Source organism: Labrus mixtus, chromosome 4 (assembly GCF_963584025.1).
Source record: "Labrus mixtus chromosome 4, fLabMix1.1, whole genome shotgun sequence".
NCBI classification, from domain to species: Eukaryota; Metazoa; Chordata; class Actinopteri; order Labriformes; family Labridae; genus Labrus; species Labrus mixtus.
In genome coordinates this window covers 22,858,675-22,886,673 of record NC_083615.1, presented here as the reverse complement: position 1 = coordinate 22,886,673, position 27,999 = coordinate 22,858,675, and the positions used below count along the sequence as shown (strand labels likewise).

The window sequence follows — 27,999 nt, the reverse complement described above, 5'->3', positions numbered from 1 at the left end:
AGTCCCTCTGTTTTTTCTCTTCCTCCGCCTGAAGCCACAGAGTGGGAGTGGGTGTGTCGACGCGGGCCAGTGTAGCCTAGTCGCTGCTTGTGCGCACTCTGAAAAGAGGAAAAAGTTGATGATGAGTTCAGAGTGAAAGCGGCCCGCCACGGAGCAGGCTCACCGTCCAGGATGGCAGTTTGGACCCGAGCGGACAAGAACGGGCAACTGGACCTTCTGCTCCGGGACCGCTGGATCCGAGTGGCGGCCGAACTTACCCGAGAAACGCTGACTTTGACGGCCGAAGCGGAGGCGACCGGACAGGGGGGTAACCACTGGGACTACAACAACTCTTCTGCGGGCCTGCGAAATGGTATGTCGAACGGAAACGACCCGGGAACGAGTCCGGGGAACCCTGGCCGCGGTACCTCCTCGGGTCAGGACCAACTTCAAAACCAGAACCACGGGGTTCGGGGGCGCAGCAGCAGCCCAGCCCGCGGAGCGTCCAGTCGGGGTCCGTACGACGGGAACTACGGTCTAAACAGCCCCGGAAAGTACCCAAATAACGGTACAAACTCTGAATTTGGAAGTCCTGGCTCCAGCTATGGCAGTCCCGGGTCCAGCTTTGGGTCGAGGCAGGGGGACCTTCCCGTCAGTGTTGACGGCCCCTCAGAAGCGGTGCGGAAAGTGCGAGTTGTCAAACAGGAGTCTGGCGGGCTGGGGATCAGTATCAAGGGGGGACGCGAGAACCGGATGCCCATCCTCATCTCCAAGATCTTCCCGGGGCTCGCTGCCGACCAGAGCCGGGCGCTCCGGGTGGGGGACGCGATTCTCTCGGTGAACGGTAACGACCTCCGGGAGGCAACGCATGACCTGGCGGTGCAGGCGCTCAAGAAGGCCGGAAAAGAAGTGACGTTAGAGGGTAAGGTGACCGACTCGAGAGCGGGGATTTACTGAGGCCGAGATAAGACTCATGTTGTCGGGCTGCACACCTCTAGCCCTTACTCACAGGGTCTACAACAACTTAGTTTGGTTTGGTACACTTTACAATGTGAAGGTGCAGTTTTATCAGAAGTAAAGTAAACTGTTAAAAAGCAGGCTGGAAGAACAGAGCATGCAATCAAAGAAGTCATTAAATCCCCATATGAATATTTTAGCACAATATTTAGATGGATATAATTCAAATTATGATTATTTTTTTACTTGAAAAAACGAATCTTTCTGTGCATCTCTTTCGCAGTGATAAAACTTTTGCAAACGTATTTAAGAGGTTTCACCTTGAACAAATAACTTTATTTCATCCACCCATATTGAGATAAGATAATAATAGTAGATGACAGATTTTTATTTTCTTTTTATTTACTTTACCTTTTATTTAACCAGGATGTCCCATGAAATGAATATCTATTCTCTAAGAGAGACATGACCAAGACAGCCAACATCATATTGGCCAGGCACTGAAATAATACCAAATGATCAGTCCATTCATTCCTACAATTTAAGTTGAAAAATAAATAAAACAATAAAAAAGACTAATGTCCTTCCTAAATATGCCAACAAGACAATTCATGTGGAATATATTCATCAGCACCACACACTTCTTCCTTTAAATATACGTTTACATGATATATAAATAAGAGATAACTCAATAACTCACATATTTTCATACCTTTAAAACGCTTGTAATAGTATTTCATAGTTCCCCATGTTACAGAACATCAGAGAAACTTTACACAAACAAACATGCTCACAAACAGGGTTGATCTCTGAAGGAGGAGGAGGAATAGGAGGAGCAGGGCTCAAATAATATCAACAGAACAGAAAGCCTTTGATTAGTGTAAACAGGAAAGTAACCACAGTTGTGGTCACGTTCAGAGTTAGATACATTGTACTTCTTGTATTTGAATGGCTGTGGGTTACTAAAGATAAGAGGTCACTGTAAACAGTGGAAGAGATTTGTCTGTGTGACTGCACTGATGCAGTCCAGGCGAAAGAGAAAGAGGAAAACATGTAAATGATCTGTGGGGAAACAGAATAGCACCAGTTATGACTTATGGGAAAGTAAAATAGGAAGTGTATTAAGGTGCTACTTGATGAGCACATCCTAAACACCGGCAGAGGAACATGTGGACCACTGTAAAGGAAAAACACCATAAAACACAACGTGTCACTCTTTACTACATACAAATGAAATGTACCAGTTTATCAACATTATATTATTTAAGTCGACATCTATTAATAATTTAAAAATTATTTTTAATCCTGCATGGCTTGGATCAGACTGTTGAATTGGCACATTATAAGTCCTTCAAGTTTTTTGTTAATCTCTTAATTTATTATTACAAGACTGAGTGTAATGTGAATGTAAGATTTTAGCTTTACAATGTATTTATTGTTTTAGTGATTGGTTTTAACATAAACTGCATGGTTTAGCATCCAAGGTTTCATCAATCCATGAAGGTAGTTCTTATTAACCCCTAGTTATTATGCTCCCTCCACCTACCAGCGCTAAATGGCTAACAAACAAAGCTAGCTGTAGGTGAAGAAAGTCAGACATCAATGGGCTGTAGAGCCTGACATTCCTCTCAGGTGTTGGTGGAGACCAAAAAAAGAGCTAAAAGAAGCGTGAATCTTTGATCTACACCATCATCCAAAGGTCAAAAGCATAACTCCAAACAAATATTGCTCTGTTGCTCTTTTTTAATCATTAAAACTCAACGCTCCAGCACTTCTGTGCTTGTGTGTTGCATTGTATTCACATTAGCTGCTCAGCAGAGGTTACTTAAGGTAAGCTGTGAGGATATGCATTATGCACATAGCACAAAGCTGACTGAACTTCAGATGATAATACAAACAAAGTAAGACATGTGGTGCTTGGGAGATATGTCCTATCTCATTTTGGAAGTGAACTCAAATCCATTAGTTCAGCTCCTAAAGTTAGCTGATGTTGAAATGTTCACTGTGTGGAAGGTGGAAAAAGAGTGAATTGGAGGGAGTGAGGCCGCAGAGCCCCCAGGGTTTGGAAACTTCAGGCCAGGAAGAGCTAAATACAGTGTTTAATGGTTTGGAATGGACGCTGGATGAATACGGACGAGCTTTAATTGTAGGAAGTAATCAATGTGTTACACATTTGCACTCAAGGCAGAGGTAGACGTATTTCAAAGCACACAATAAAACAAATCAACTTTTTAGTCCACCACAAGCTTATCAAATAGAAATGAACTATCGATTTGACTTTTTTATCTTAAACATGAGGGAGAAATAATCTCCCTCATGTTTTGTTGTAGCTGTCAGTTTGTGTTTTTTAGCTGGTTGGTGAGATCTCCTGTCCCTTTTGTTTTCAGTTAATGTCTAACGTTTTGCCCTCAAGTTGCACATTTTTCAGTTTTCCAAAAGCACCGGATGATTGGCTGGACAATAAAATATTTCCGGGCTCCCTTGGCCTAGTGGTTAGTTTGTACAGAGGTGTACCTTGAAGCAGCCAGAGCCCGTTCGAATCCGTCCTGTAGCTCCATTCCCACATGTAATTCTCCACTATCTCTCTCTACCAGATTTCCAACTCTATTCACTCTTCTGTTTCTCTAATAAAGGCATAAAAAGACAAAAAAAAAAAGTCTTAAACAAACAAAACAATAAAAATAACAAAATAAAACATTTCCAGCTGACAACAAAAGTTTTAGCCAGCCAATGAGTATAATGTGCTCTGTTAAGAGTTTTGATTGGTTTGAATTGCTGGATTAATTTGTAATTTATTTATTTTATTTACTTATGTTTTGTAATAGAAGAAACACAAGCTTAGCCCCTAAAAACAACCCAGTGGCAGCTCAGCTCACAGCCCCTCCTGACATCTTGAATCTGTCAGTAAAGGAAGGAAGAAACATAGTTTTTTTTAAAACTGTAAAACTGTCTTTTTTTGTGTTTGTGCTGCACTTAATTATAGAGTCACTTTGTTTTGATGGGGAACCTCTCCTGATAATTTGGCTCCTGGTAAAAAACTTTTTTAAAAGATGAATTATGAGTCTGCTTTACAGAGAACAACCTGCAGCATTGATATGTGTGCACTTAAACAGCTTTAATAAAAGCTAGTGCAGAGATTCAGATGCCAAATGTGAGTTGATTTAGGGTCAACTCTGATGATTGATGATAAGAATTTGAATATAATTTTCAGGGAAGCATTACAAAAGACATATCCAGATCTTGCACCGATTGTAAGCCTGTAAAAGAGTTTTTGAAACACCCATCAATTCAAAACAGGAGATGGAATTCGGCCTGTTGCATTACACTGGAACTAAATGATTTCCAGTGAACCCTAAGGCACAGACAAGAGGATGTGCTGCCTCCTGCCTCAACACACACTCTCCACACATGGGCCTCTGTTTGGAAGAATGTGTCAACTGCCTGTCACTGTTTGTCAGTGTGACAGGCAGTGAGCTGTGTTGTTTGTGGACCCCTCCGTCTCTGCCCGTCTCCCACCACTCTGAGAAAAGAAATGGCTGTCACACAGAACGAGGCTGAGTTTCCAGAGCGCCGAGCCGTTCAAACAATACATAAACCCCCTGATATTCTCACAATTAGCTTAGGTGCCCCACATTCCTGACCTCCGCTTGCATGTGCGTATTTAGGCCAAAGGTCAACACTGGTGGCTCTGCCTGGGATAAATCATGCTGCTCCACACTTGCAGCACACTTACACTGATTTTTATTGCTGGTGCTGCATGAGGGAGGAGAGTGACTCATCAGAGAAGGTGATGGAGGGAGAGTTTGAGGGTTTATTTCACTTTCCTCCAAAACATTAGAGTAAAAACTGCATGTTGACGATAGATCTTCAATCCAGTTTAGGACCATGTTCAATACATAGTTAAGAATGCTCTGCACACTTTTATGAGAATCATTTTACTCTGCCACTTAATCCTCATCAGGTCAACTCTGGAAATGTATTGTCTTCTATACTACAATTCAATGTAGGTAGTCTTGTCAAGCAATGTTTACATTTGACGATTAAACTTATTTAAAGATTTCTGGTCCATCCAAACAGGTTGGGAAAGTTGGTTGCATGGTTGTGTCAAGACTTAAACGCCTTTGGAAATGAGATCGATTTTGAGCTGCATTATCATCCATTTAGTAACCGTGAAGCAAAACGACTTATTATAACTGTCAAAGCAACTCTGCAGTATCTTTCATCTCGACAGAATTCTTTCAGGGACTTTGAGCTCGTTGTTTTAGTTCTCTGTCGAGCCAAACTGCTGATAGGCTTGTTTCCAGCAGGCAGATGTTTTCAGTCAAACTCTGTCTCTTCACAAGAGGCTGAATGTTCCTTTAAAAATGCTGCTCAAATAAAGCACATGTGTGCTTGTAGTGTTCACTTGGGTCTCTTCATGACAAAATATAGGAAAAGTTGTGATAATTGATTTTTTGATGTGGCACGTCACTATTAATAATCAAATAGCAGTTAAACTGTAACATGCAAGAAACAAAGTTTGATGATAATTGTCTGCTTATGATGTTAAATTTGAAGAGGACAATCTGCTTTTGTTTTATAAAAGCGCGCACCTGAGTGGAAAGAAGAGTAAACATTCGACTAACTAAATTCAGGTGAACAGAATTAAAGCTGCACATTAATGCTAATGCTACTCTGTATCTACAGCATGTTAAAAAGTATGAAGTTAGAAGTGTCGTGTCCCTGTACTACAAACGCCATAATGGTTTTAAAACCAGCACAGAAAATATGATTTTTTTGGGGGGGTCTTTTTTATGTCTTATTTTCACCTTGGAGACTAATTTAAAATATCATTTTGTGTTATCAGATCATGCATTAAGTATGTAGCAGCCAGAGTCTAATTCTAGACATATTTAAATGTTTTCAGAGGTTTTTTACATGCCAGTTTCTCTTTCTTAAACTGTATTTTGTTTGTCTGCCTTTGTAAAATATTAGCTCTTTCAAGTCTTGGTTTGACAAAGAAGTAAAAATGCAAAGGGAAGTCGGGTCATCAAAAGGGAAGTCGGATCACCGCCTGCCAGAAAAATACGTCATGAAAACATGTCATCTATAGTCTACAATTACTACAACAAGATTTATTATTAATTCTTCACATCATATGAAATTATATTCCAATCTGAATGTGATTTTCTTTATTCCAGTGCAGTGATTTGCCTCACACCGTGTTGTATTCAGCAAACTCAAACTCAAAATGAATTGGTCTCCTTCAGTGAATCAAAGGAACTCGCATGTACACCGTCATCTTGATGTCGCCTGTCAGAGTTGGCCTTGTAGCTTTATGAGGCCTGTCTCACTCTCTCAGCTCACAGGAATGAAATAATGAGTTCTGTTTTTGCCCATTAACACGTGACATACATCCCAGACATGCCACTGGTTAATCCCCTCCACACGCCAGCTGACTGATAGACATAACCACCCATATGTTCCAATGATTAGTTGAAGCTTGCTGCAGCAGCAGCTCGTGTCTTATTGGGTTATCCTGCTGGTCACTGGAAGGAGATGGAGGTTGATCTCTTTGTGGGAGTAATTGGAGGAATAGAAAGAGCACATACCAGACTCACAGGCTATTGATGAGACTTTTCTTTTGTTCGGAGGCCAAAACTAGCCGGCCGTCGCTGCACAGGGCCGTATGCTGTCCTCATGGGGCGAGATGTGCCTCAGAGCATGAGTCTGCACAAGCTGAACTAGGCCACGTTTGTCAGTTCTGTGTCAGGATGAACTCCTTTACCTTGGATATGCTGATGTGTGGATGCTTAAACAGTAAGCTTTAAAAGTATGAATTGCAAACAATAAAAACAGGATGATCATGTCAGACCAGTTGTTGATGCTTCGCCTGCCTGTAAATGGAACTCCGGTACGGAACTTTAAGTTTAAGTAGACCATTTAAGTGACCCCTGTGGACCGAGCAGTGCATCGTGTCTCTCAGCTGGCTTTGTTTTGTACATGTGTAAGTGTTTTATTAGCCACTATAATTTGGTTGATCAATGCTCTATATATCTATTTATATATATATATATATATATATATATATATATATATATATATCATTCTGGTATCGGAGAGACACTCATTTCTGTGATACTCATAGGTATCGGAATCCCGTATTGGGCAAGACAAACGGGGTCCTTACTGAAAGAAGAAACTGAATGAAAATATATCCTGACAATTGATATTAGGTCATTGTTTCTTTAAGTGAAAGGTGCTGTTTATGTTTTGAGATGGCACTTTTTCTGGTTGGGGCTCCAACATCAAACTCTCAATTACATGCAGAAGTGGAATACTAAAAATATTGGCCCATTAAAGCAAAAACAAAAATCTGCATCTAAATCTTACTTTTGAGTTGGTTTAGGATTTGGAGTAACTGACACATTAAAGCCACACTGATACTTTTATAACAAATTGACTGTGTTTGTTTTAAGCAAAGTCTCTTTTGGGGAAAACGCAGCAGAGGAAATCACACTCGTGGCATTTTCCAGATCTTTTTATGTTTTTAGGGCCTGTGAGTAGGGCTGACCCCCAGCCTGAAATGTTGTGGCTTCAGATTTGGCAGTACAGTCCATCCTGTGGGTTCATATATTTGTTTTTTTGTTATCAGTTCAGCTCGAGAACAAACACGTGAGCCAAATTGAGTCTGATGTTTTACCTTCCACAGGCACATTGAACAGAGTTGTTTTCCAATGCTGCTTTACGCTGCGCAGGAAATGTGACATGTATTTAGTATTTGTTACTGTGGTGTTGCTTTGTGGTCGTGCCCTGGGAGCCACTGTGAATAAACCAGCATCAATCTGTGCTCAATCTCATATGATGAATAGACATTTGTAATCTTTTGACAGTAGAGAATGATGAATGTGATTATTTTTGTCCATAATCTGCTTTATCCTTTGTAGACAGTTGGCACTCATATTCAGACACACTTTCAGATACAAGAGTCTGACTGTTAAAAAAAAAGACTAATTTTGTAGATTTTAGTGTGGCAATGCAGATAACAACACATTTTATTTTTACAGCCTGATTTCCTAAAAGGTTTTTCTCTGACCTGGTCAGAGGACAACAAAGAGGAAGGAGCAGGTTTGGCCGTTTCAGGAATCGAGGGAACACTTTCTTGTTCTGATCTGTGTGTGAGAGATACCTAACAGAGTGTGAAGCAGGCTTTCATTTTAGTCATGTTTATTGTCACAGGCTTCAGATGGTCATTGGGGCTTTAGTCTTAAGTTACTTCTTAAGATTGATCCGGATCAAGATGTAATCAACCATCATCAGTCGTTTTCCTGATTCTCAACTAAATCAGTTCCTGAAAGTTGCCTTAATGCAGAATCCAAATTTATCATTAAAGGCTTATGTTGAATTTGTATGCCCAATTTTGAAGATAAAGAGGAACACCCATAAGTTGTTTAATTTGTCAGTAGTTAGCATTAGGGCCCGACAGATATCAATAATGGGGAGAGAAACAAATCCAATATGAAATAGTCATTGGGTATGCTAATATCGGCCGGTATTATCGGCTGGCCAATTAATTGGTCGGGCTCTAGTTAGCACAATTCAATCTGGTGCATTTTTTGTGTGTGCAAAAGCCGAATGCTGTATTTGATATATGTACCTATATAAATTAGTCCTACTGTCAAGATACAGACAAATATTGGGAGAGAGAGAGAGATGCTTGACAAGTGTTGCGGAAATATGGTACACATACTAAGAGGTCGAAAGGGTTTACCTGTAATAAGAGAATACATTTAAAAAAATGTTTTAGGTGAATTCAGTCTTAAGAAATTAAATGACAACTCAAGCGACTTCACATAAACGTATCTCTGGTTGAATCAGGCAACTGGTTTCACTGGTTTCACTGGAACACCCCCTTCACACTCTTCACGCCCTACAACCCCAGAAGCTTGTGGATGTTCCAGGATTTTTAAGAACGCAATTATAACATTTTCAAAACCAGGAAGATGAATACTGAAATTCCTGTCAAATAAGAATTGACCTTTTATACCTGTTAATATCTGCATGTAAACACTTGAATGAGCACTATATCGACTATATAACAAAGAGACATTAACATTCGAAAAAAAGATTATTGGTGTACTGTATGTATGTGTGTTGTATGTACAGTAACTGCTGAAATGTGCGTTACAAGAGACCCCATTATGTCACACACACACACACACACACACACATTGTTCTCGTTAGGTTTCTGGCAGAAATGGACTTCGGAAGGAGGGGGGCAAATGTGTGGAGCAGTGGACACAAAGACTAAAAAGGAAAAGACGGAGGTAGGGAGGAAGGACTTAATCAGAGGTGTGGGGTGTGGGAACCGGAGAAAAGGATGGACATGAGGGTGAGAGAGGGGAGGCAACAAGGGGGAGAAGGAGAAGTGGACACTGGATTGAAGAAAGGAAGGAGAAGGAGGATTAAGGGAGGAGAGTAAAAGAGAGGAATGAGAGAGGAGAATTAGGAGAAGGCCAAACCACTGGGGAATTTCTGGCCAGTTTTGGGGGGAAAATAAAGAGACTGGGGTCTGACTGCATGACTTGCAGCTCTGTAAGCTATTATTTTGTTATTTAGGCCATACCAGAGGATTATTACTTGTGTGGATGTTAGAGAAAGAAGAGAGGAAGGCAGTTTATAGCTTTTGCCACAAATAACGCCACAATCAAATATGTGTCGAGTCAGTTTCTTCTGCTCTATGCACTTCTCTGCTTTTACATGTTTTCCTTTTGCCCAGCCTCTTCCCTGTTTTCCTCTTTCCCTCTGTGTGTGCAGGCAGTAAGGTGTAAAGGAGGCAGTTGAGCTGGCCTCATGGGACGTTGCTCTTGCAGGGATCTCCCTTATACACTTAGAGTACATATAGATAAATACATACAAAAATGTGTTGAGCACTCACACATGTGCGACGTGCACAGTGGCAGTCCTCTGTGTACAGGCCTAATTAGCCAACGTGGAGCTGAGCGACAGGCCTGACAGAACTAATGAGTTCATGCAAAAGCAGCAAAGAAAGGAGGGAGAGTGAGACAGACAAACTGAAAGGCTGAAAGGCTGTGAAGAGGGAGAGGTATTAGTTCTGGCAGAATAAACTAGGGAAATTTGTAACATGAGAAAAAAGCCGAATGCAGCTGTAAACATGAAGATCTGCTGACACCTCAAGTTTTCCTACAACTGATGTCAACGACTGAAAAGGGATGAGCCACACTGCCAAAATAAATATATGGATTTTTATCCTAAGCTTTGGGGCTTCTACACCCATTGAATTTGTTTTGATGGATTTAGCACAATATCCATTCTTTAACACTACATCTATGGCTCTATCTTGACATTGACAGTTTATTCTTGCTGTGTCAGCTGTCCAATGGATTGAAGTTTAGGATGCCCTAGAAATAACTGCAACAATTGTAGTGACCCTTGACATCATTACATAATCATCAAAACAAAATGTTTGTCGTTTATGACCAAATACCTGCAAAGCTTCTGAGACTTCCATTAGCATCAACCTACATCCCTACTAATCTGTTTTCATTTTCATCTGTTTTCAACTAAAAACAACCTCTTTTCTGGTGCTTGTCTTCAAAAGTATATGTTTGAAATGCTGCAGTAATGTGGACTCAGATGTAGGGATGAGGCAGGTGATGTAAATCCTTTTACTCGTTAGAATTGTCATTGTGAACAATGTTGAGCACTCAGCTCAAAGCCCTGCTCTGCTAATGTACACTCTCCCAGAGCTGCTAGCATGGACATTGGACACTATTTGTAGCTTGTTTGTACACGCTAGCTCTTGTTAGGGTATTATTGTATAAGTAAATCATGTATTGGCCAGAGATTTCATCACTTGAGTGATATAAGGCTACATTTTGTAGAAAACGAGCGTATCTTATCACCAACAAAGTTTACAAAATTCATAAACAATCTCCTCTCTATTATTCTTTATCTTCAGATATAAAGTGCTTTAAGTGGTATTTGTCCACAGACTTTAACAGGATGACACATGAATCAGTTTTGAGTACATGCAGCTCTCCTGTAGTCAAAAGTAAGAAGGAGTTAACAGTGCAGTAGACAGAGGCAGCACAATGGATATAAAAAAAACGACTGTAATCTGCTTGCAGGATCTCAGCTGTTAAAAAGCTGCTACATCCCACAGGATGGATTTGATTACTACATCAAAGAGTGCTGTCAACCCTTTTATTCACTCTGAACAAAAGCAAGAAAGAAAGTGAATAAATGCAGATGTACAATGGTCCACTATGCCAACATGTGACACATCAGAAAATGCATATACAACAAAGCAGCAAATATTCAATACATACAAAGTGATAGTACTGTACTTAAGGTGCTAAAGATGCTTCTTTATAACAGATGTGCATGGATTTAAATTCCAACTTTTTGTCTTCTTCAGCTACAAAATGTCTTTGTTTTGTTGTTTGGATTTCTTGGGTTTATCTTGTACTCGTCTATCTCAGCCCTCAGTATGTCCAATTTCAGGCGTTTCAGTGATGCTGAGACACAATATACTCACCTGGTGTATGGAGGAAGTTACATGTAATATAGGATCAGTCTTAAGATTTTTTTTTTTGTCAGTTAAAATTGCCAACGCACAGTCACCATCATTCTTTTCTGAGCTCTTGGCAAAATGTTCAAAGATTTTGACCTTGAATACGGTGTCAAATTCTTCCAATATGTAACTATGTAAGCTTCTGATAAATAAGTGCTTTCACTTTCCAAGGAACAGCCATCATTGCAAAACTCCCCGACAATGCTGGGAAATACATTGCTCCCATATCCTCTTTTTTCTGGCCTTCTTAGTAGAAGGCTTGATCTTGCAGAACACCAACATTTTCTGACATATGCAGCAGTAAGTCCTTCTTGTGTTATCAGTTTTTTTTCAAGAATTAACACTCTTGATTTCATTAAGTTTTACTTTTAAGAGTTGTATTTCTAAAGAGGGATTTGTAATAGTTCTATATAGTGCTACCCACATTTGCCATACTTTCTCTTCCCAGGCTGTAAGGAGAGATGGTTTTGGGGTCCCTCAGGGCTAAGTTGTTCCTTTTCTTTTTCTCTGTACACCAGTTTTTTTTCCTTATTATCACTTTTCAAAGCTTTTTCCTTCAACATATACCCTTACATTTAAGAAGAATTTGCAATTTGGAGGCAAATAATTCAAAATATTTCACAACCTAACAACTATACCTCTCCCTTCCCTGCACCTGTGTGTGTGTGTGTGTGTGTGTGTGGTGTCTGAGGAAGTGATTCTAAAACTAGCCAATGTAGCAGAATCTGGAACCTCTGCTGCACAGTGGTAAGTTTGGCCCAGATTTGGTAAAGAACTAGCCCGATCATAGTGTAGCTAGAGCTAAAATTAGCTAGAATGTGGTGCAAAGGTTGGTACCTGCACACTAAAAACAGAATACTATCAAAGGGATTTGCTGATTATGGCTTAAGTGAATGAATAAGAATCTAACACCCTACTTGTAATGTCTTTCTCAGCTTTTACAACCAGGCTCAGACACGTCTGAGTGTCTTTCTGACATTTACAGTTGGATCTGTGCCCACTTAATATCAACAAGAGTTAGGCGTTGCTCCCCTGAAGTGAATTAATGATTCACCTGCTACAAATATCAGCACATAACCAGAGGCAAACTTTTACCCTGAAGCTTTAACTTTCATTGTAAAAGTGTTTCCACAAACCTAACTACAAGTTTGTGTAAATTGCAGCAAAAATGCACACGTTTGACATATTTTGCTAATTGCACATGTATCTTTTGTATTTCTTTTTTTCTTTTCATACTGTTACTCATTTGTATATAATGTTTCAATTCATCTATTTATCAGGGGAGAGTGTGCAATGACATTGATCATTTATACACAGAAAAATGAACAGATGGTTGAACCAGACTACAGTAGATCCTTATAGTCATCTTAACTCAAAGCCGAAAGAGAAAGCGTGAGAGCACTTACTCAATGTTTCGACACGTTACCAGTGTATTTGTGCAACCAGGCAGTGTGCAGACGTAGCTAGCATGAAAACTGTAGAACTGTTGAGTCACGAGATTGTGATATGTCGTTGATACTGGAATCAAGGTGTAGAAAAAAAGTCTCAAATGTAAATCTGCTTGCAGTTGACTATAATAACTGCAGTACAGTTCTCCTCAGTGAGCTCTTCATGCAGTATTTAAAGATATAAACATGTAGGACCACAAAGAGCCCACTGGCTCTGCAGATGGAAAATATCTCATCTGAACATCTCTGCATCAGATCTGATTAGGTTTGAAAGAAGCAGTCGAGAAATCCTCTCCCACATGAACTAGACACAAACATGGTGTTCAGGAATGCTCTCACACTCACTTACTTACTCTCTCAAAACGACTTACGTTTGCAGAAATCATCCTCGACCTTGTTGGTACGGGTGGTGTGGTTAAGCGGGCCGGTGAAACGAGGCTCCATTTCTTGGCTTGTTGCCCCGGCATTACTACCAGCCCCTCCCTCCACTCTGAATCACACACGGAGTAATGTACACACAATAATGCACGGACCTTTGCACTGTGCTGCTAGTCTCATTTAGTCATAAACTCCATGTAGCTTTTGTCTTGTTTTAGAGTCATGCAAAAGCACGCTGCTCTCTATGCACAAATACACACACACACACACACACACACACACACACATACACACACACACATCCTTATAATCCAATATCTCAGTCCACGTCCAACAATGACCTCATCTCTAAAGAGTCTCGTCTCAGGTTTCATGTCGAGCAGAATGACCATGGGCCAACACAAACACAACCACACACATGCATACCAAGAAGCTAGTATTCACACTCACTCTTATTGTGCACTGAAATAGACTAAGGGAGCGTGCATTCAAGAATAAACTGAGGAGACAAAATGGACATTTGGAGTACAAGGGAGGATGAAAACGTGCATGAGGGAGTGAGGGAACATGACCGTGTGCTGGGCGGTGTGCAAGGTTGCTGCACCAAATTTGGAAAGCCAATCCATCCCATCATAGCAAAAGCCGTTCTTTCCCAAACAGCCGTCCCGCAGAGCTCACAGCTGTACGGCAGAGTCAACTCTGGTTTTTCTAAGATAATTTCCCACAGGGGACCAGTATGTCCTTTTAAGACACGCTGGAAGAAAGCAGGAACTGTTTACATTCCAAGTGTTTGGCCCCGAATCTGATCAGTGTTTTTCCATTAGAGTTCCTCACTGTATGAATAATTAGGTATGATAAATGCAGAACAAAATCGATTTTCCATCCAACATAAAGTTACAGGCAGAGAATCCAACCATAGTTTCCTCCCAACATATTCAAACAGACTCCCCCCTAACTGGGCCCTAAAGTGTTTTTAAAAGCAGATTAAATGATGACTTCTTACAGAAACCATCCCAGAGTGTTTCCTTATGGCTTGGTTCATGACTGGCCACACCATATATCCTGAGTGACTGGTTGTTATTGAGTTGAGACCCACACATGGTCAAACTATCAACACACTATTTGCTCTAGATCTGTAGATATTCAACAGCTGTCTTGCTGTCGGTACACGGTTGGCTTCATCCTAACAAAGTATAGGAAGCAGACATGTTTTCTTTTTTCTTTTATGTTAACAACAAGTGCCAGTGGCTTTCACTTATTTGTATAAGATTTTAGTTGATTGGGAGAGTTAAGAGGAGGATTGTTGGACTATAGGGACATTTGTGAAAAGGACTTTTTTGTGCTGTTGTTGTTTCTCTTTGTACAGATTTTAAAAAAGTTATAGATTACGGCACCTTTGATGCTACATTTTATGGATCCTTGGTGTTACAAGTGATTCAGCTTTACCTCTGCTACACTGTCCAGTTGTTATGCCCCCCCCCCCCCCCCCCCCAACAACGATACAGAACAAAGAAAAGCTAAAAGTCTCTACATTTAATAATCTGGAGCTAGAAATCTTTTGTATTTTCAATAACTAAACATTTAAATGTTTGCCAGATTCCTCTAGTGTGGTTACAGGATTGATGATGAGATGGTTTGACAGCCAGATTTATTTTTTTAAAGTGTAGTTATCAATAGTTATCAAAAGATCAATTGACTTAGTATGATGTGAATATGTATCATGCTGTCAAACCTAAAAGAAAGAAATGTACCCGCTGCCTCACAGTTGGATTGTCTTTTGGCTCATTGTCTTGGTTTAAGTCCCACAAGAGATTTTAAAGAGATTAAGAACGAGCTTCTTTCAAGACATGCAATTAAAGTGCTTTACAGAGTTGAAGCACTAAAGCAAAGACCAAACCAGAGCCATACTTACATGTAAAGTTATGGAAAACATTAGCCAGATACATCAGGTTCACCATTACTTCTGTTATGTGTGCACATAAAGGTCTTTCAGAGAAAAATCAGTACACTGAATATGTTTTCCAGTGTACTGATGTCAACACACAGGTTGTCCAGTGGAATGCACTCGTCTTCATAGTTTCCATTACTCTCGACACTGTCTGCAGCCAAAGCATAAATCCACATAAAATAAAATGTTTATTATCATTTAATTTAGTTCATCAGCTGCCTTACAGGTAATAATCTTTGCACTTTTCCTCCCTCAAAATTAGTTTAGGTACAGCAGGGGTCAGAAATCCCATAATGGGTGGTCTTAAGGTGTATTTAACTTTTATTTGCTCCCCTGATTGCAAAAAAATCGTGAAGTGCTGCTTTCAAATTTAAGCTTTCATATTAAAATAATTGAAGGTGCCACTTGGAATTTGCAATCCCATAGTTTGACATAACAAACACACAGGAAAAATAAATGTTTGTACAATGTTTTGGAATCCCCAGAGATCTTTCCCTGCAGTAAATATGATACTATCTTATAGCATCTCACAGCCAATGGGGGGCCACTTATGACTTTGTTTTTGTCCTTGTAATCATTGTACATCTGTTTAAATATATGTTTCCTCTGTGTTGTTCTCGACAGTGAAGTACATCCGTGAGGTTTCTCCGCTTTTTAAGAAGCCATCTCTGGTAGCCGACCTACCGTGGGATGGGGCTCGCCCTCAGTCACCCAGCTACAGCGGCAGCGAGGACTCCGGGTCACCCAAACACAGCAGTTCCTCCTCCAAAGACAGAAAGGTCATTAGCCTAAAGATGTGCTTCATCAGCAGGAACCTCACCATGCCAGATCTGGAGAACAGGTAGGATACGTGACTCCTCAGTGTGTGTGTGTGTGTGTGTGTGTGTGTGTGTGTGTGTGTGTGTGTGTGTGTGTGTGTGTGTGTGTGTGTGTGTGTGTGTGTGTGTGTGTGTGTGTGTGTGTGTGTGTGTGTGTGTGTGTGTGTGTGTGTGTGTGTGTGTGTGTGTGTGTGTGTGTGTGTGTGTGTGTGTGTGTGTGTGTGCGTGCGACAGAGAGAAATAGCTTAGCAGGGTGGACTTCGGGTGCGGCTGGGGATGTGTGTGTTTTCACACTGTGCGTGTAAGTGTTTAATCATCTTCTGTTACTTACATTGTAGTTTTTCTGGTCAGAAAGTGATAATGATTGGGATAAAGGGATTGTAATCTCCCTACAGAAAGATATCAATAATTGCAAATGAATGAATGAGTGGGGAAAAAATTAACATTAACATAAATTCTCATTTTGAATTAAATCCCCGTTGTAAAGATTTGTACACGTTGGTCATGTTACACTGTGGGCTTATTTTCCAATATTTAGGACCAATGTTTTAGAAACCTATCTGTCAGTTCTCTGTTGGTAAATTTAACTCAAGGTATGTTCTCCTTTGTCATCGTACTTTATTTAAATGGTTAATGGACTTGAGTTTGTATATCGCTTTTCTAGTTTTCTGACTACTCAAAGCACTTTACACCGCAGGTCACATCTACACATTCACACTTGTGGCTAGGGTTGGGAATCAGCAGAGTCCCAGTGATACGATATTATCGATACTCGAGACACGATACGATTCTATTGCGATTTTTAGCATTTTGCGATATTCTGAGAATTGCGATACAATATATTGCGATTTAGCTTTTTAACTCTTTATTATGTCCACTACACTAAACAAAATCAAGAACTGTTTTGCAAATAAGATAACATTCTCAGTCTGTTCATCTCACTTCAGTCTTTTTATTTGTATTTCAGTCTAATTGAACTTGAACATGAATTCTTAACAATGCAACTTGTTCAAAATGAATTGTGCAACCCCTTCAGCAGTTACAAATTAAAAAAAACATATCTAAAATATCATATTAAAAATATCGATACTTGACCGCCATGAGAAGATATAATATCGTCACACAAAATATCGCGATACTTTACTGTATCGATTTTTTACCCCACCTCTTCTAATGGCAGAGGCTGCTTTGTAAAGACCATCAGAAGAAACTAATCCCATTCATTCATACACACTCATATGCAGCCGACCAAGCAGCGGGAGCAATTTGGGATTAAGTGTCTTGCTCAAGGCAAATCGACATTTAGCTGGAGGAGCCGGGGCTCGATCGCCCGACCTTCTAGTTGAGAGACGACCGACTCTACCAACTGAGCCACACCCCCTAAATATCAAATGCTGCTAATTCAAAATGTGTGTTTTTTTTCATGTAAAATAAATGAATACTATTTGGATTAATACACATGCAGCTTGAACACTGCTTATTTGACTTCATGGTTGTCTTAAGTTATTCTAAACAAAACAAGCAAAAGTATGACGTTAGGCCTCTGTAGTATACTAACAAACAAAATGTATTTTCAGTGAAGATAAGTACAAAGAAAATCCGGCCAAAGAAAGTGTAGTGGTCCACTCGTGGTGATAAGATGTTTTCCTTGAAGTCTTTACAAAATATTTTCTGCTGCTTGTGTTTGAGTCTAAATGAGTTAATAAACTTCATTTGTCCTCTGCAGACTGTTGGAGCTCCATTCCCCGGACGGCCAGCACACAGTGGTGCTGCGCTGTAAGGACGGCCCCTCTGCCAACTCCTGGTTCACTGCCATCCACACCAACATTGCCGCCCTGCTGCCACAGACGCTGGCTCACATCAACGCCTACCTTGGAGCCTCTTCTTCAGCCTCCACACACCCCCATCTCAAACACATCGGCTGGTTGGCTGAACAGGTATCTTAAGCGTTGATTGATTTAACAGCTGCGTGCTATCTTATGCAGGTGATAATCCTTTTTAGTTGCTCAGGGCTTACTGCTAATCTTTAGATATTACATTCTATGCACCTTCACAGTACAGGATAAAGACAACAATAACACAAACGGGGAATCTCCAATTACTCAAACATATTCAAGTTAATACAGCTAATAATTACAGACACAGACTTTTAACTCGGTCAGACAATATATCTATTTGGATATAATCTTTGGGAATGTGTATTATATTCATTTTAAAGCTATCAGGGGTTAGACACATTTTTAAGCAGCCGCCCAACAGGACTGTCATATTTGGTGGCCGAAAAATTAAGCTGATGTAAAAACAATACAGAGGAAATGTAAAAAGAGGAAATTTCTGTAAACTTAGTGCAGCTTTTTTCAGCTCTTATATTTATGAAAGGATATTCAAAGGGTAAAAATAGATAAAATAGTTTGATTTATTTAAAATAAAATCTTAAGTTTCTTGGTCATACATGATTGAGTCTACAAAAAGTAAATAGAGTCAGACCGAGAACCAAACCTCTTAGAACTCGGTGACTAACTTTGCCTTGTGCAGAGGATTTATGGCAAACTTGTATAAACTGACATCAATCTGAGAATCAGGATATAATCAAGCTTAATGTGGTTCCTGTAATGATGATTCAGTTTGACCCAGTCAGTAATAGGATGTGATGATCAGTTGTGTCAAATGCAGCACAATTCAGCACTGCTTCTCTCTGCACACACATAACACTTCTGCTCCAAGATTTCAGCTCTGCTTTGGATTTTATTTGCGCGAAAATCCCTCAAGCATACTCAGAGGAGTATTGTCGACCATTGAAAGGAGCCCTTCCTTACTGCAGGCATGCTCACTTTAAGTCTTCAAACGTCTCATGTGCAGCAACACTTGAACTTATTTTTTTTTTTGAGAGTGTTTTTAGTCTGATATTCAGTTCAACACAGCTCTCTTAAGAAAAGTTATATTAGCTTAGTTTGCTTCAGTACCTGTTTCGCCTCACCTACGTCACTGCACATACCCAGACCTCAAACACACACACTGGCATTCTTTTTTTTTTAAAGCAACTGCACACAGGAAGAGTGTGTTTTCTTAAATTACTTGAGCCAGGGCCAGGAACAGGACACTTACTGTAAATGTTATCATCTCACTTTGATCAAGTGTTCATTCAGGGTCCTGTTGAATGCACACATGTCTGGCTCTGTTTATCTGGACTGGGTTAAAGCAGGAAACACCAATGCTACTTTCCGTTGCATTGCACTGTTTCCTGTAGAGCCCACCTACTCATGACACTTCGGCTCGCAGGCACACGCTCTGGTTTAATGTCATCACTTCTTTGGTGTGACTCAACCAGTACTCCAGTCACTCAGCCATGACTCATACTTACACATGTTGGTCTATTTAAAGTGTTCAAAATTTAGGTCAGACTATCCGGGTGAGAAAGCTGCTGTACAATGTTGAGACACGTCGTTCTCCCTGTGCAAAGTGCATCACTATACCTATTCACCATGAAAGTACTTAACTGTAGCACATACAGTATATTGGGGTGGCTTGTGAGCAATTGCTGCCTTTAAATCAGGGATGGGCAACTTTGGTCACAGCAAGGGCCACATTCATTTAACTCTCACTGCCAGGGGCCCAAATTTTAAGATACAAAAACGATTACAGTCAATTTTGTCTCAAATTTAACTCAACATATACCAGTGATCAAATATTATTATAGACATATTTCTGTTTTTCATGATTACATGGCAGATTTTGTCATGTTTTCTTCATGTTTCCAATTAATTGATGTGTAAAAAATGACCTGAGGACCAGGTTGAGGGTTGATGGGGGCCGCATGTGGACCCCGGGCCGCCAGTTGCCCACCCCTGCTTTAAATGGTTTATATACTTGAAGCCTGTGTAAGAACTGAGAAGAAAACAAAACGTGTTGTAACAAATGTCATTTGGAAGTTTTGAATTGCATCGATTTATGAGTTTAAGCTCAAAATACCAGCATCCACCTTTTCCTTTCTTCAACAGGTTCAGTTAGAAGGTGGACGGCAGCAGTACAAACCAGTGGTCATGGCCCTGACAGAGAAGGACATCCTGCTGTTTGAATCTGTGCCGTGGAGCAGAGAGTCCTGGTCCATGCCTCTGCTAACACACCCGCTGCTCGCCACAAGGTAAAGAAAACCCACCGCAGGGTGATCCAGCTTTACCCTCACGCTGTCAGAGAATTCAAATCTTAAAGCTGACTGGTCTGCCCTGATTCTAAACATGACTCCTTTTCAAACCTCACTGTTGCTTTGGAAACTTCAGTGTCATCATTATAATATGGGTTTATACATGTTCTTGCTTGAAGGTACAGATGTTCATGTGCGTCCTATAAAATCCATTGAGTGGGACATTTTTTCATGTCAGCTATAGGTCAGTAGTTTCCCTACACAGTGCTGCCAATACATTTTCAATAAGCGGTAACGTGTGGGAAGTACCTGGAAGTTTAAACATCAATGTAGAGGTGAAAAAAGTGAGGTTATGGTTAGCTCAGTTCATTTTTGGGAAACCTCAGCTGGGAACCCCCACGTGTGAAAATAACAACAACTACACATATGTCACTACTGAAGCCCTGAAAGGCAAGTTAAGAAAAAAAGAAACCAAAAGAAATTCCAGTCCTAATTAGAACATGTTGTGTTGTTCTTAATCTGCACAAAAGTGAATAAAATTAGCATATGTCTGTTTTTTTTTAGCGGTCAAACTTTTTTAAACATAATTATGAAAAGGGACAGCAAGAAAAAAACTTTTTTTCTCTCATTTGGCAATTTTTATTTTATTTTTTTACCCTAAAAGAAAGGAATCTTAAGAGTCATACTGGCAACACTTTTTTTAAACTTGTTTTTAAATCATAAACCCTGAAGAATAACAATATCAGGTCTCTGACATCAAAATGAACCAAAAAAAATAGATCTTCAATATTTTTCACACTACATATATATGACTTGAATCATCTTTTATCACTTGCCTTGCAGGTCTCTGTTAGTGAAAAATACAGAGCCCCTGATGTTCAGAAAAGGTGATCATCATTCATCTTGTGCGCAAAAGTTGATAACTTGTTTGTTCGTTTAAATAATAACTCATTAGCAGTTTTGTTTGATGAACAAGGAACTAACATTCACTTTTGACCCCAACATATAGATTCTGATGATAACAAAATGGTCTCTCACAGCCACCTTTCTTGTCGTGAAAAGCTCCTGAAATGGCTAAAATATAGAAAAATAAGTAACTTGGTTAGTGAGCTTCACCACGCAGATTAATGATGAAACTATGATTTGGCTAGTAAAGCACAATGTAGTGAGACTCTACAGCAAAATAATGTTTGATATTAGATTTAAAAGTCATTGCACGGATACAGTATATAGCACTTTTACCAAGACCAAACGTATTTTAACTTGTTACTAGCAGAGTTTGTTACATATGAATACAACATGGGGTGAACCAACTCATTCTAATCCCCAAACAGAATTTAAGGACAAGTTTAATCCTTAGGAACACTAATACTACATCTTCTATAATAACTTGGGCGCACCAGATAAGGACTTATATGCACATGATAAAATGTATCTCGTAATGGGACTTCAGGGTCTCTGTAAAAAACATACTTCTAATCAGGAAATGTTATATCGCTAAACAAGTCAATATAAGGCCAGCACACCTCGACATCTGAAATAAACAGTGGAGGAGCTAAACAAGAAGTGTGTGTGTGTGTGTGTGTGTGTGTGTGTGTGTGTGTGTGTGTGTGTGTGTGTGTGTGTGTGTGTGTGTGTGTGTGTGTGTGTGTGTGTGTGTGTGTGTGTGTGTGTGTGTGTGTGTGTTCATATATGTCTCTCTCTTCTTCCAGACTGGTTCATTCTGGTAACGCCCGAGGTTCTCCCGCCCAGGGTGCAGACCTGGTGTTTGCCACTCGAACGGGCACAGGGCGGGGCATCGAGTCCCACATCTTCCGAGTGGAAACCCACTGGGATCTGTCCTCATGGACAAGGGCACTGGTGCAGGGGGGGCACGCCGCTGCTGAGATAATCAAAGAAGTCTCCATTGGTGAGTGACGGACAGACATCCATCAGTCATCGTGATCTGAACAGACAGAGCAAACAGTAGTGCTGCTTCTGTCTCGTGTTTCATTCTCATTAGTCACAAAGCATATGATCGGTTTGTTCAGCAATACTGCATTGTTTTAGATTTTTCTAAATGTATCTTGGCACAATCTCAACTAGCTTCAAGATGTAAACACCCCTTAGATAGTAATGCATCAGTCGAAATAACAAGTTCTTCATAAAGTAAAACAATGATATGTCACTACCACTTGACTACACGTTTGCTTGTATTGGATCATTTTTAGTAGTTACCCTCAGCTTTAGTGACATTTTAAGAATCTTTTAGCTGAATCTTTTTTGTTTTCCTGCAATGAACTGCACTGCTTTGTTTTAAAAACCTCTTATTAGCAAAGTTTCAACCAGCAGCAAGCAAGCAAGAAATGTTACCCTTTACCCTTTACCCTTTACCCTTTACCCTTTACCCAGTACCAAACAGCACATAGACAAACTAACTCATTTGAAGAATCAGGCTGCTAAGTAGCTACATCATTTCCTCGTGTGTTCATTGAGACGAAGCAGAGACAAGTCAACAAAAATGTGACCCTGAATAAATGCTACTGTCACTTTGTATCTGCTGAACGAGTAAATATGGAACTAGATGAAAAATATCCACCACTTATCAATCAATCAATCAGTCAATCAATCAATCAATCAACTACAGAATCAAACTGACAAACACTAAATGGATATCTGGTAGCAAATTGTGTTAACCAGAACTTTTCAACTAGCATCAATAGAGAATTAATTATTAATTAATTAATTAGGAAATAATTCTGTTACACAGAAAATGGAATCAAACATCAGCCAAAAGGATCCAATTAGCCTTGTGATAAAATGGTTCCAGGTAAATCTCCTTTTTTTCTGCTAATAATAGAAACCAGGGCACCTCTTGTGCTGTGTTTTGGTTTCTGTCTTGTGTTTTAGGTCACAGGAAAAACGGAATCTGATTCTGAATTTCAATAGCTCATCCAGTTGTACAACCTCAAAATGACATCATAGGGCCCTTTGGACACGTGGGTCTGACATGATGAATTAATGTGTGCTTGTTTAAAACGCTGTGTTTGCAGTTTGTGTTAGTTCACACCAAAGACTCTTTTCAAAGACGGACGGTGCTTCCCATCTCCTCCTGTTGTTGTGCCAAAATACCCTGTGACGGGCGCTGACGTATTGTGCTGGTGACTTTGTTTGGAGTTACAATCTGAGCTGTAGAGATAAGCTGGTGGAGACGCTGTATTGCCCCTTCTGCTAACAAAAACACACGCCCTTTTTATATTGTCTGTGGTTTACACGGTGTGATAGAATCATTAAACAGCTTTAACCAGACTATGTGGGTTCACCTTTCAGCATGGAGTCATTAAGCTAACAAGATACAATGTGACACTTTCCAAGTAAACATGAATCAAGTATAGAAAGGCCTTTAAATGCTAATACACATTAAGGTACTATGATTTTTTCAGAAGGCTACATTTAGCAACTGGCAGACTAGCAGTGTGCAGCAGCTCAGAAAGAGCAGCTCTGTGTAGAAAAAGCAGAAGTTGGAGCCAGCAGAGGGGAATGTTTTCACTCTGTGCACAACAATAGTTGGCTGCCGGAACAGCACTGGAAAGCCTCAGCCTTTTTTTTCCCCCCTTCTTCCCTGTCCTGCTGGTACACAAACGCACAGTTGTGCAGAAACATTCAGGCCAGTCGAGCAACAGTAAGACACATGGAAATGCTTTCAGGTCACATTACCTCATAGTTACAGCAGGCAGGATTTTTATATACTAGGAGATACACTTGTCTTTGGGCTGCAGCATGGAGGAACATCCCATTCAGATGAGTGCTGGCCGATATGGACCAAATATATCTCAATTGTTTGTAGCTGAGCGGTGATACATGATAAATATAGCTTCATTTTTTTTTCTGTATAGAAAGAAGCAAACATTGTCAGTTCTAACTCAAATCCACATGAGCTTAATTCCAAATGTCACACCGCAGTTTTATTAACGGCCACCTGCACAATGTCAACATGAATGAAAAATAAACTACTACTTAATTAAATATAACTGTTTAATAAAAGTTACATTCCTGCATAACTAAATACATACAGCTGTTTATTTTGTGATGCAGGTGTTTATTAGAGTTGTGCTCAGAGAGGGAGAGAGGTGAAGCAGGGTGAAGAGGGACAGACGGTGAGAGGAGAAACAGGCAAACTGGCTGCTCTACAGATGTTCTGATTAACAATATTTTAACGCAGCATAAACTATATCCATATAAACGATATTATGTTACCCTATATCTTGTTTAAAAAATATATAGCTATGCCTAAAAAAACATGATATACTGTATCTCTCAGCCCTGATTTAGAATAACATATTGTAGAGTAATCAGCACCACTGTCATAGAGGAGTCCAGTATTTTTAACCTAGGCTCTATTTTTTACATCCTTTGGGGTCTAAGTGACAAAAAGGTTTGAATGTGCTTCAGTAAACTGTTTCAGTTGAGACTGTAATGGATGCATTATAATCCTTTGGACAAATGTGCCAGATTAAAGTCCGGCCATTAAAGGTGCTTGGTTTTTGTCACAGTTATTGACATTGTTCTACTAGGTGCCTCGCCACATTACAAAGAGGATCACACAGAGATAAACTCTTGTGATGCTTTTTTTAAAACCAGATAACTCTGTTACATCACTCTCTTCAAAGCCAGCAAGCCACTAAATTTATTAAAACAGTGATTCTATCTGGAACAGCCAAACATGTAAAAAAAAGAAAAGGGCCTTGGTTAAAAAAAAAACAGAAATCCCTTTGAAAAAAGGAAGTTACTAACATGTCTCTCAGACACTAAGAGGAAGGTATTTAGAGTGCTATCGAGCCGCCCTGCCGTAACTTCAATGTTATTAAAGTTTGCGGTTGTGTTTACATGCAGGTCACATATTACTCACCCACACACCTGCTGTTCCTCACCCCTTTTCTCTCTCGCCCCCTCTTTCCAGGTTGCACGTTGAACAGACAGGATGTTCGTCTGACACTGCACTATGAGAAGGGCTTCACTGTGACCAGGGAGCCCGTAGAACCAACAGGGGGCGCTGTGCTCTTCAGATACCCCTACGAAAAGCTTAAAATGTCAGCCGACGATGGAATACGCAACCTTTACCTGGACTTTGGGGGTCCAGAGGGAGAAATGGTATGTTAAGATGATAAAGAACAAAATCCCTATTAAATATTGATTAAATCTTGCCACTTCAGCAAGTGAAAGAATCGTACTGTAGCTTTTCATTTTACATTTAACATAGTTTTTTATGATCAAGTGTTTGGTCTCAAAAATACCAAGAAGTTTGAATTAAGTCTCAGGTGATGTTCTCTAATTACCTGCAGTGCAAAGTACACAATATTTAAAGGTCACATATTATGCCAAATACACGGTACCATGTTTTTCTAACACTAATATGTGTCTCTAACCTGTCAACAATCCCCCCAGTTATGAAAAGTAAAAAGTCCGTCCTCTCCGTCTTTTGCCTGCTCCACTTTTCAGAAAATGTGTGCTCAAACAGGCCGTTTGGAGATTTTCCCTTCATGACATCACAAAGGGCAGTAACCCCTCCCCCAGGTGGGTGACACTCCCACAGCTAGGTGTTTGTTCTGCCCTCTGAGTCTGCCTTCACACCATAAACAATCAGGGCGTGGTGCAAGAAAGTCCGAGCCACCCAAGCCCTTCCAGAGAGGGGGCGTGGTCAGACACAGCTCATTTACATATTTAAAGGTACAGACACAGAAACAGCCTGTTCTGAGCAGGGCTGAAGTAGAGGGGTTTATAGGCATGATCAAATACAAGATCAGAGTGGATTAATAACCACTAAGATAAGAAACTTCAAATATGTGTTGTGGGAGCTCTAGAACTTATTTAAACTGGTTGAAAAGGAGGATAATATGTGACCCTTAATATTAGTCCTTGATATTTGAGCCTGGTAAGTGTCTTAGATGAAGTGTAACAGAAAGGTGATGTCCCAGAGACATACAGTATGCAACATCAATATGGAGTACAAGGCAACACCAGGGAATTTTTATTTTTTTCAATAGTACAGAACAACTTTTTTCTCTTTTTCACAATGAAGACTACATACTGGAATAAAAACAATATTAATAATGTGATTGTACAGATACTGTACAAGGTCATACAACTGGAATAAGTCCATAAGAGATAAACAGAGGGATTATGCTTGCACATGTTTCAAAAGTGAGCATATGCTTGGGTCGGATATCTCAGAATATATTATTACAAATATGTTTGACAGTGTTACCACTGCTATGTTTCTTTTCCATTCCCCCCCCTCACTTCCTCCCTCCTTTAATCCTCCAGGTGTTTGACCTCCACTCCGGTCCAAAGCCGGTGGTGTTTGTCCTCCACTCCTTCCTGTCGGCCAAGCTCACTCGTATGGGCCTACTGACGTGAGGTAGCCACCTACAGCAGCATGGACTAAAGGACAGGCCCAAGGCACAGTGGGGGAGGGTGGGATGCGCTCCCAAAATTAGGATATTGGTGGATTCTTATTCTAAAAATAATTTCAGTTCTTCCCTTCGCTGCAGATGTATGCCTCCGGTGGGGCTGCCGGGGGAGATTAAACCCACAAGTCATATTGTTGATTGTCTCAAATATGTGCCTTCTCTTTCAACTCTGTACTGCAGGGTCAGGTGAAGGGACATGTTGCTTTGCTTGAAGTCACAAAGTGTAAGGAGACAGTTACATAATGCAAAAAATAGCTGTTAACAATCTCATTACTTTCCATCCGATAATGTTTCAAAAAATAAATCTGATATCATGTTTCAAGAAAAACAACCAGAGAGAGCTGTGTTCCTATCAGCAGCAAAGTGTTACTGACATGTTTAGAGGATTATTTCAATACACCGCCAAGCACAGATTGGTGAATATTTCCTGATGTTACTCGATGCCTATCATTCCATGACAGCCTTCAGATGTACTTTTTAATGTATTTGTGTGTGTTGACATGCGAGAGAAAGAAGCAGTTTTAAAGACAGAATGCAGTTCAATGAACAGATTGTGTGTATGAAGAGAGGTGTGTGTGTGTGTGTGTGTGTGTCTGTTGCGTGTCTTTATACTACACACTTCTGTTGGCTCGATAGTGTGCCTAATTGACTCAACTTTTAGCACGTTATCCTAAAATACTGTTGTAATCAGGATTGCCAACTGTGCCTTTTTCCACATAGTCAAAGACACTCTTTGTAACGTTTCCTCTTTTTATTTTCACACAAGAAGAGAATTTCAACCTTTTGAACATACGTAAGCAATAGTATTATAGTGTGAACTGTATTACTCCGTTTTTATGTTTGTTTTTTACAAGTGTATATCTCGTGATAGCATGACTTCACTGACCTCTGTATCAGATGAGGATATATATGACATGACTGTGTGTTACTTCCCTTTATTGACTAACACTACCACATCACCGTCTCAATGTCGCTATCATCACATTCCACTCAGCACAAGATTACTCGTCTCCTGTTACCATTCATACTTACAGCAGCTTCATTAACAGGCTTCTTTCTAGTTAGGTCATCAAATGACATGGGTACAAATGTATTTTAATAATCCCAACTGTAACTCTTAAAGATGTTTTACCTCCTCTACCCCTGAAATTATAGCCCACTTTATGTATTTAACTCAATAAAGATGTTTTGCTTACATATTAGCTTCAGAAGACTTTTAAAATAAGACACAGCCCCTGAAGAAAAAGCTTGTAAATTGACCTAGTGTCAAGTTATTTATCAAACTTCTCTTCCAGAGTTCAATAA

General features: G+C 40.0%; 2 protein-coding genes across 2 annotated transcripts in view; one reads left to right on the top strand and one right to left on the bottom strand.

The window, feature by feature from the left end:
• The window catches only part of si:dkey-238o13.4 (uncharacterized protein LOC560780 homolog), a 171,544-nt gene that overhangs the window by 9,468 nt on the left and 134,077 nt on the right, over positions 1 to 27,999 (bottom strand). The gene's annotated exons all lie outside the window — the stretch shown is intronic.
• On the top strand, positions 91 to 26,998 carry sntb2 (syntrophin, beta 2). Its single transcript, XM_061036432.1, has 7 exons — positions 91 to 901; positions 15,911 to 16,127; positions 17,831 to 18,041; positions 20,103 to 20,245; positions 21,958 to 22,154; positions 25,185 to 25,375; positions 26,549 to 26,998. The coding sequence occupies exons 1-7, from the start codon at positions 172 to 174 to the stop codon at positions 26,639 to 26,641; spliced, it is 1,782 nt and encodes a 593-aa protein (XP_060892415.1). The 5' UTR covers positions 91 to 171; the 3' UTR covers positions 26,642 to 26,998.

What these genes read in the sequence shown, in the direction of transcription:
- sntb2 (XM_061036432.1), top strand. Translation starts at nt 172, where the DNA reads ATGGCAGTTTGGACCCGAGCGGACAAGAACGGGCAACTGGACCTTCTG. An exon ending in AAAAGAAGTGACGTTAGAGG is followed by an intron (nt 902 to 15,910) that starts GTAAGGTGACCG and finishes TGTTCTCGACAG; the next exon opens with TGAAGTACATCCGTGAGGTT. An exon ending in TCGGCTGGTTGGCTGAACAG is followed by an intron (nt 18,042 to 20,102) that starts GTATCTTAAGCG and finishes TTTCTTCAACAG; the next exon opens with GTTCAGTTAGAAGGTGGACG.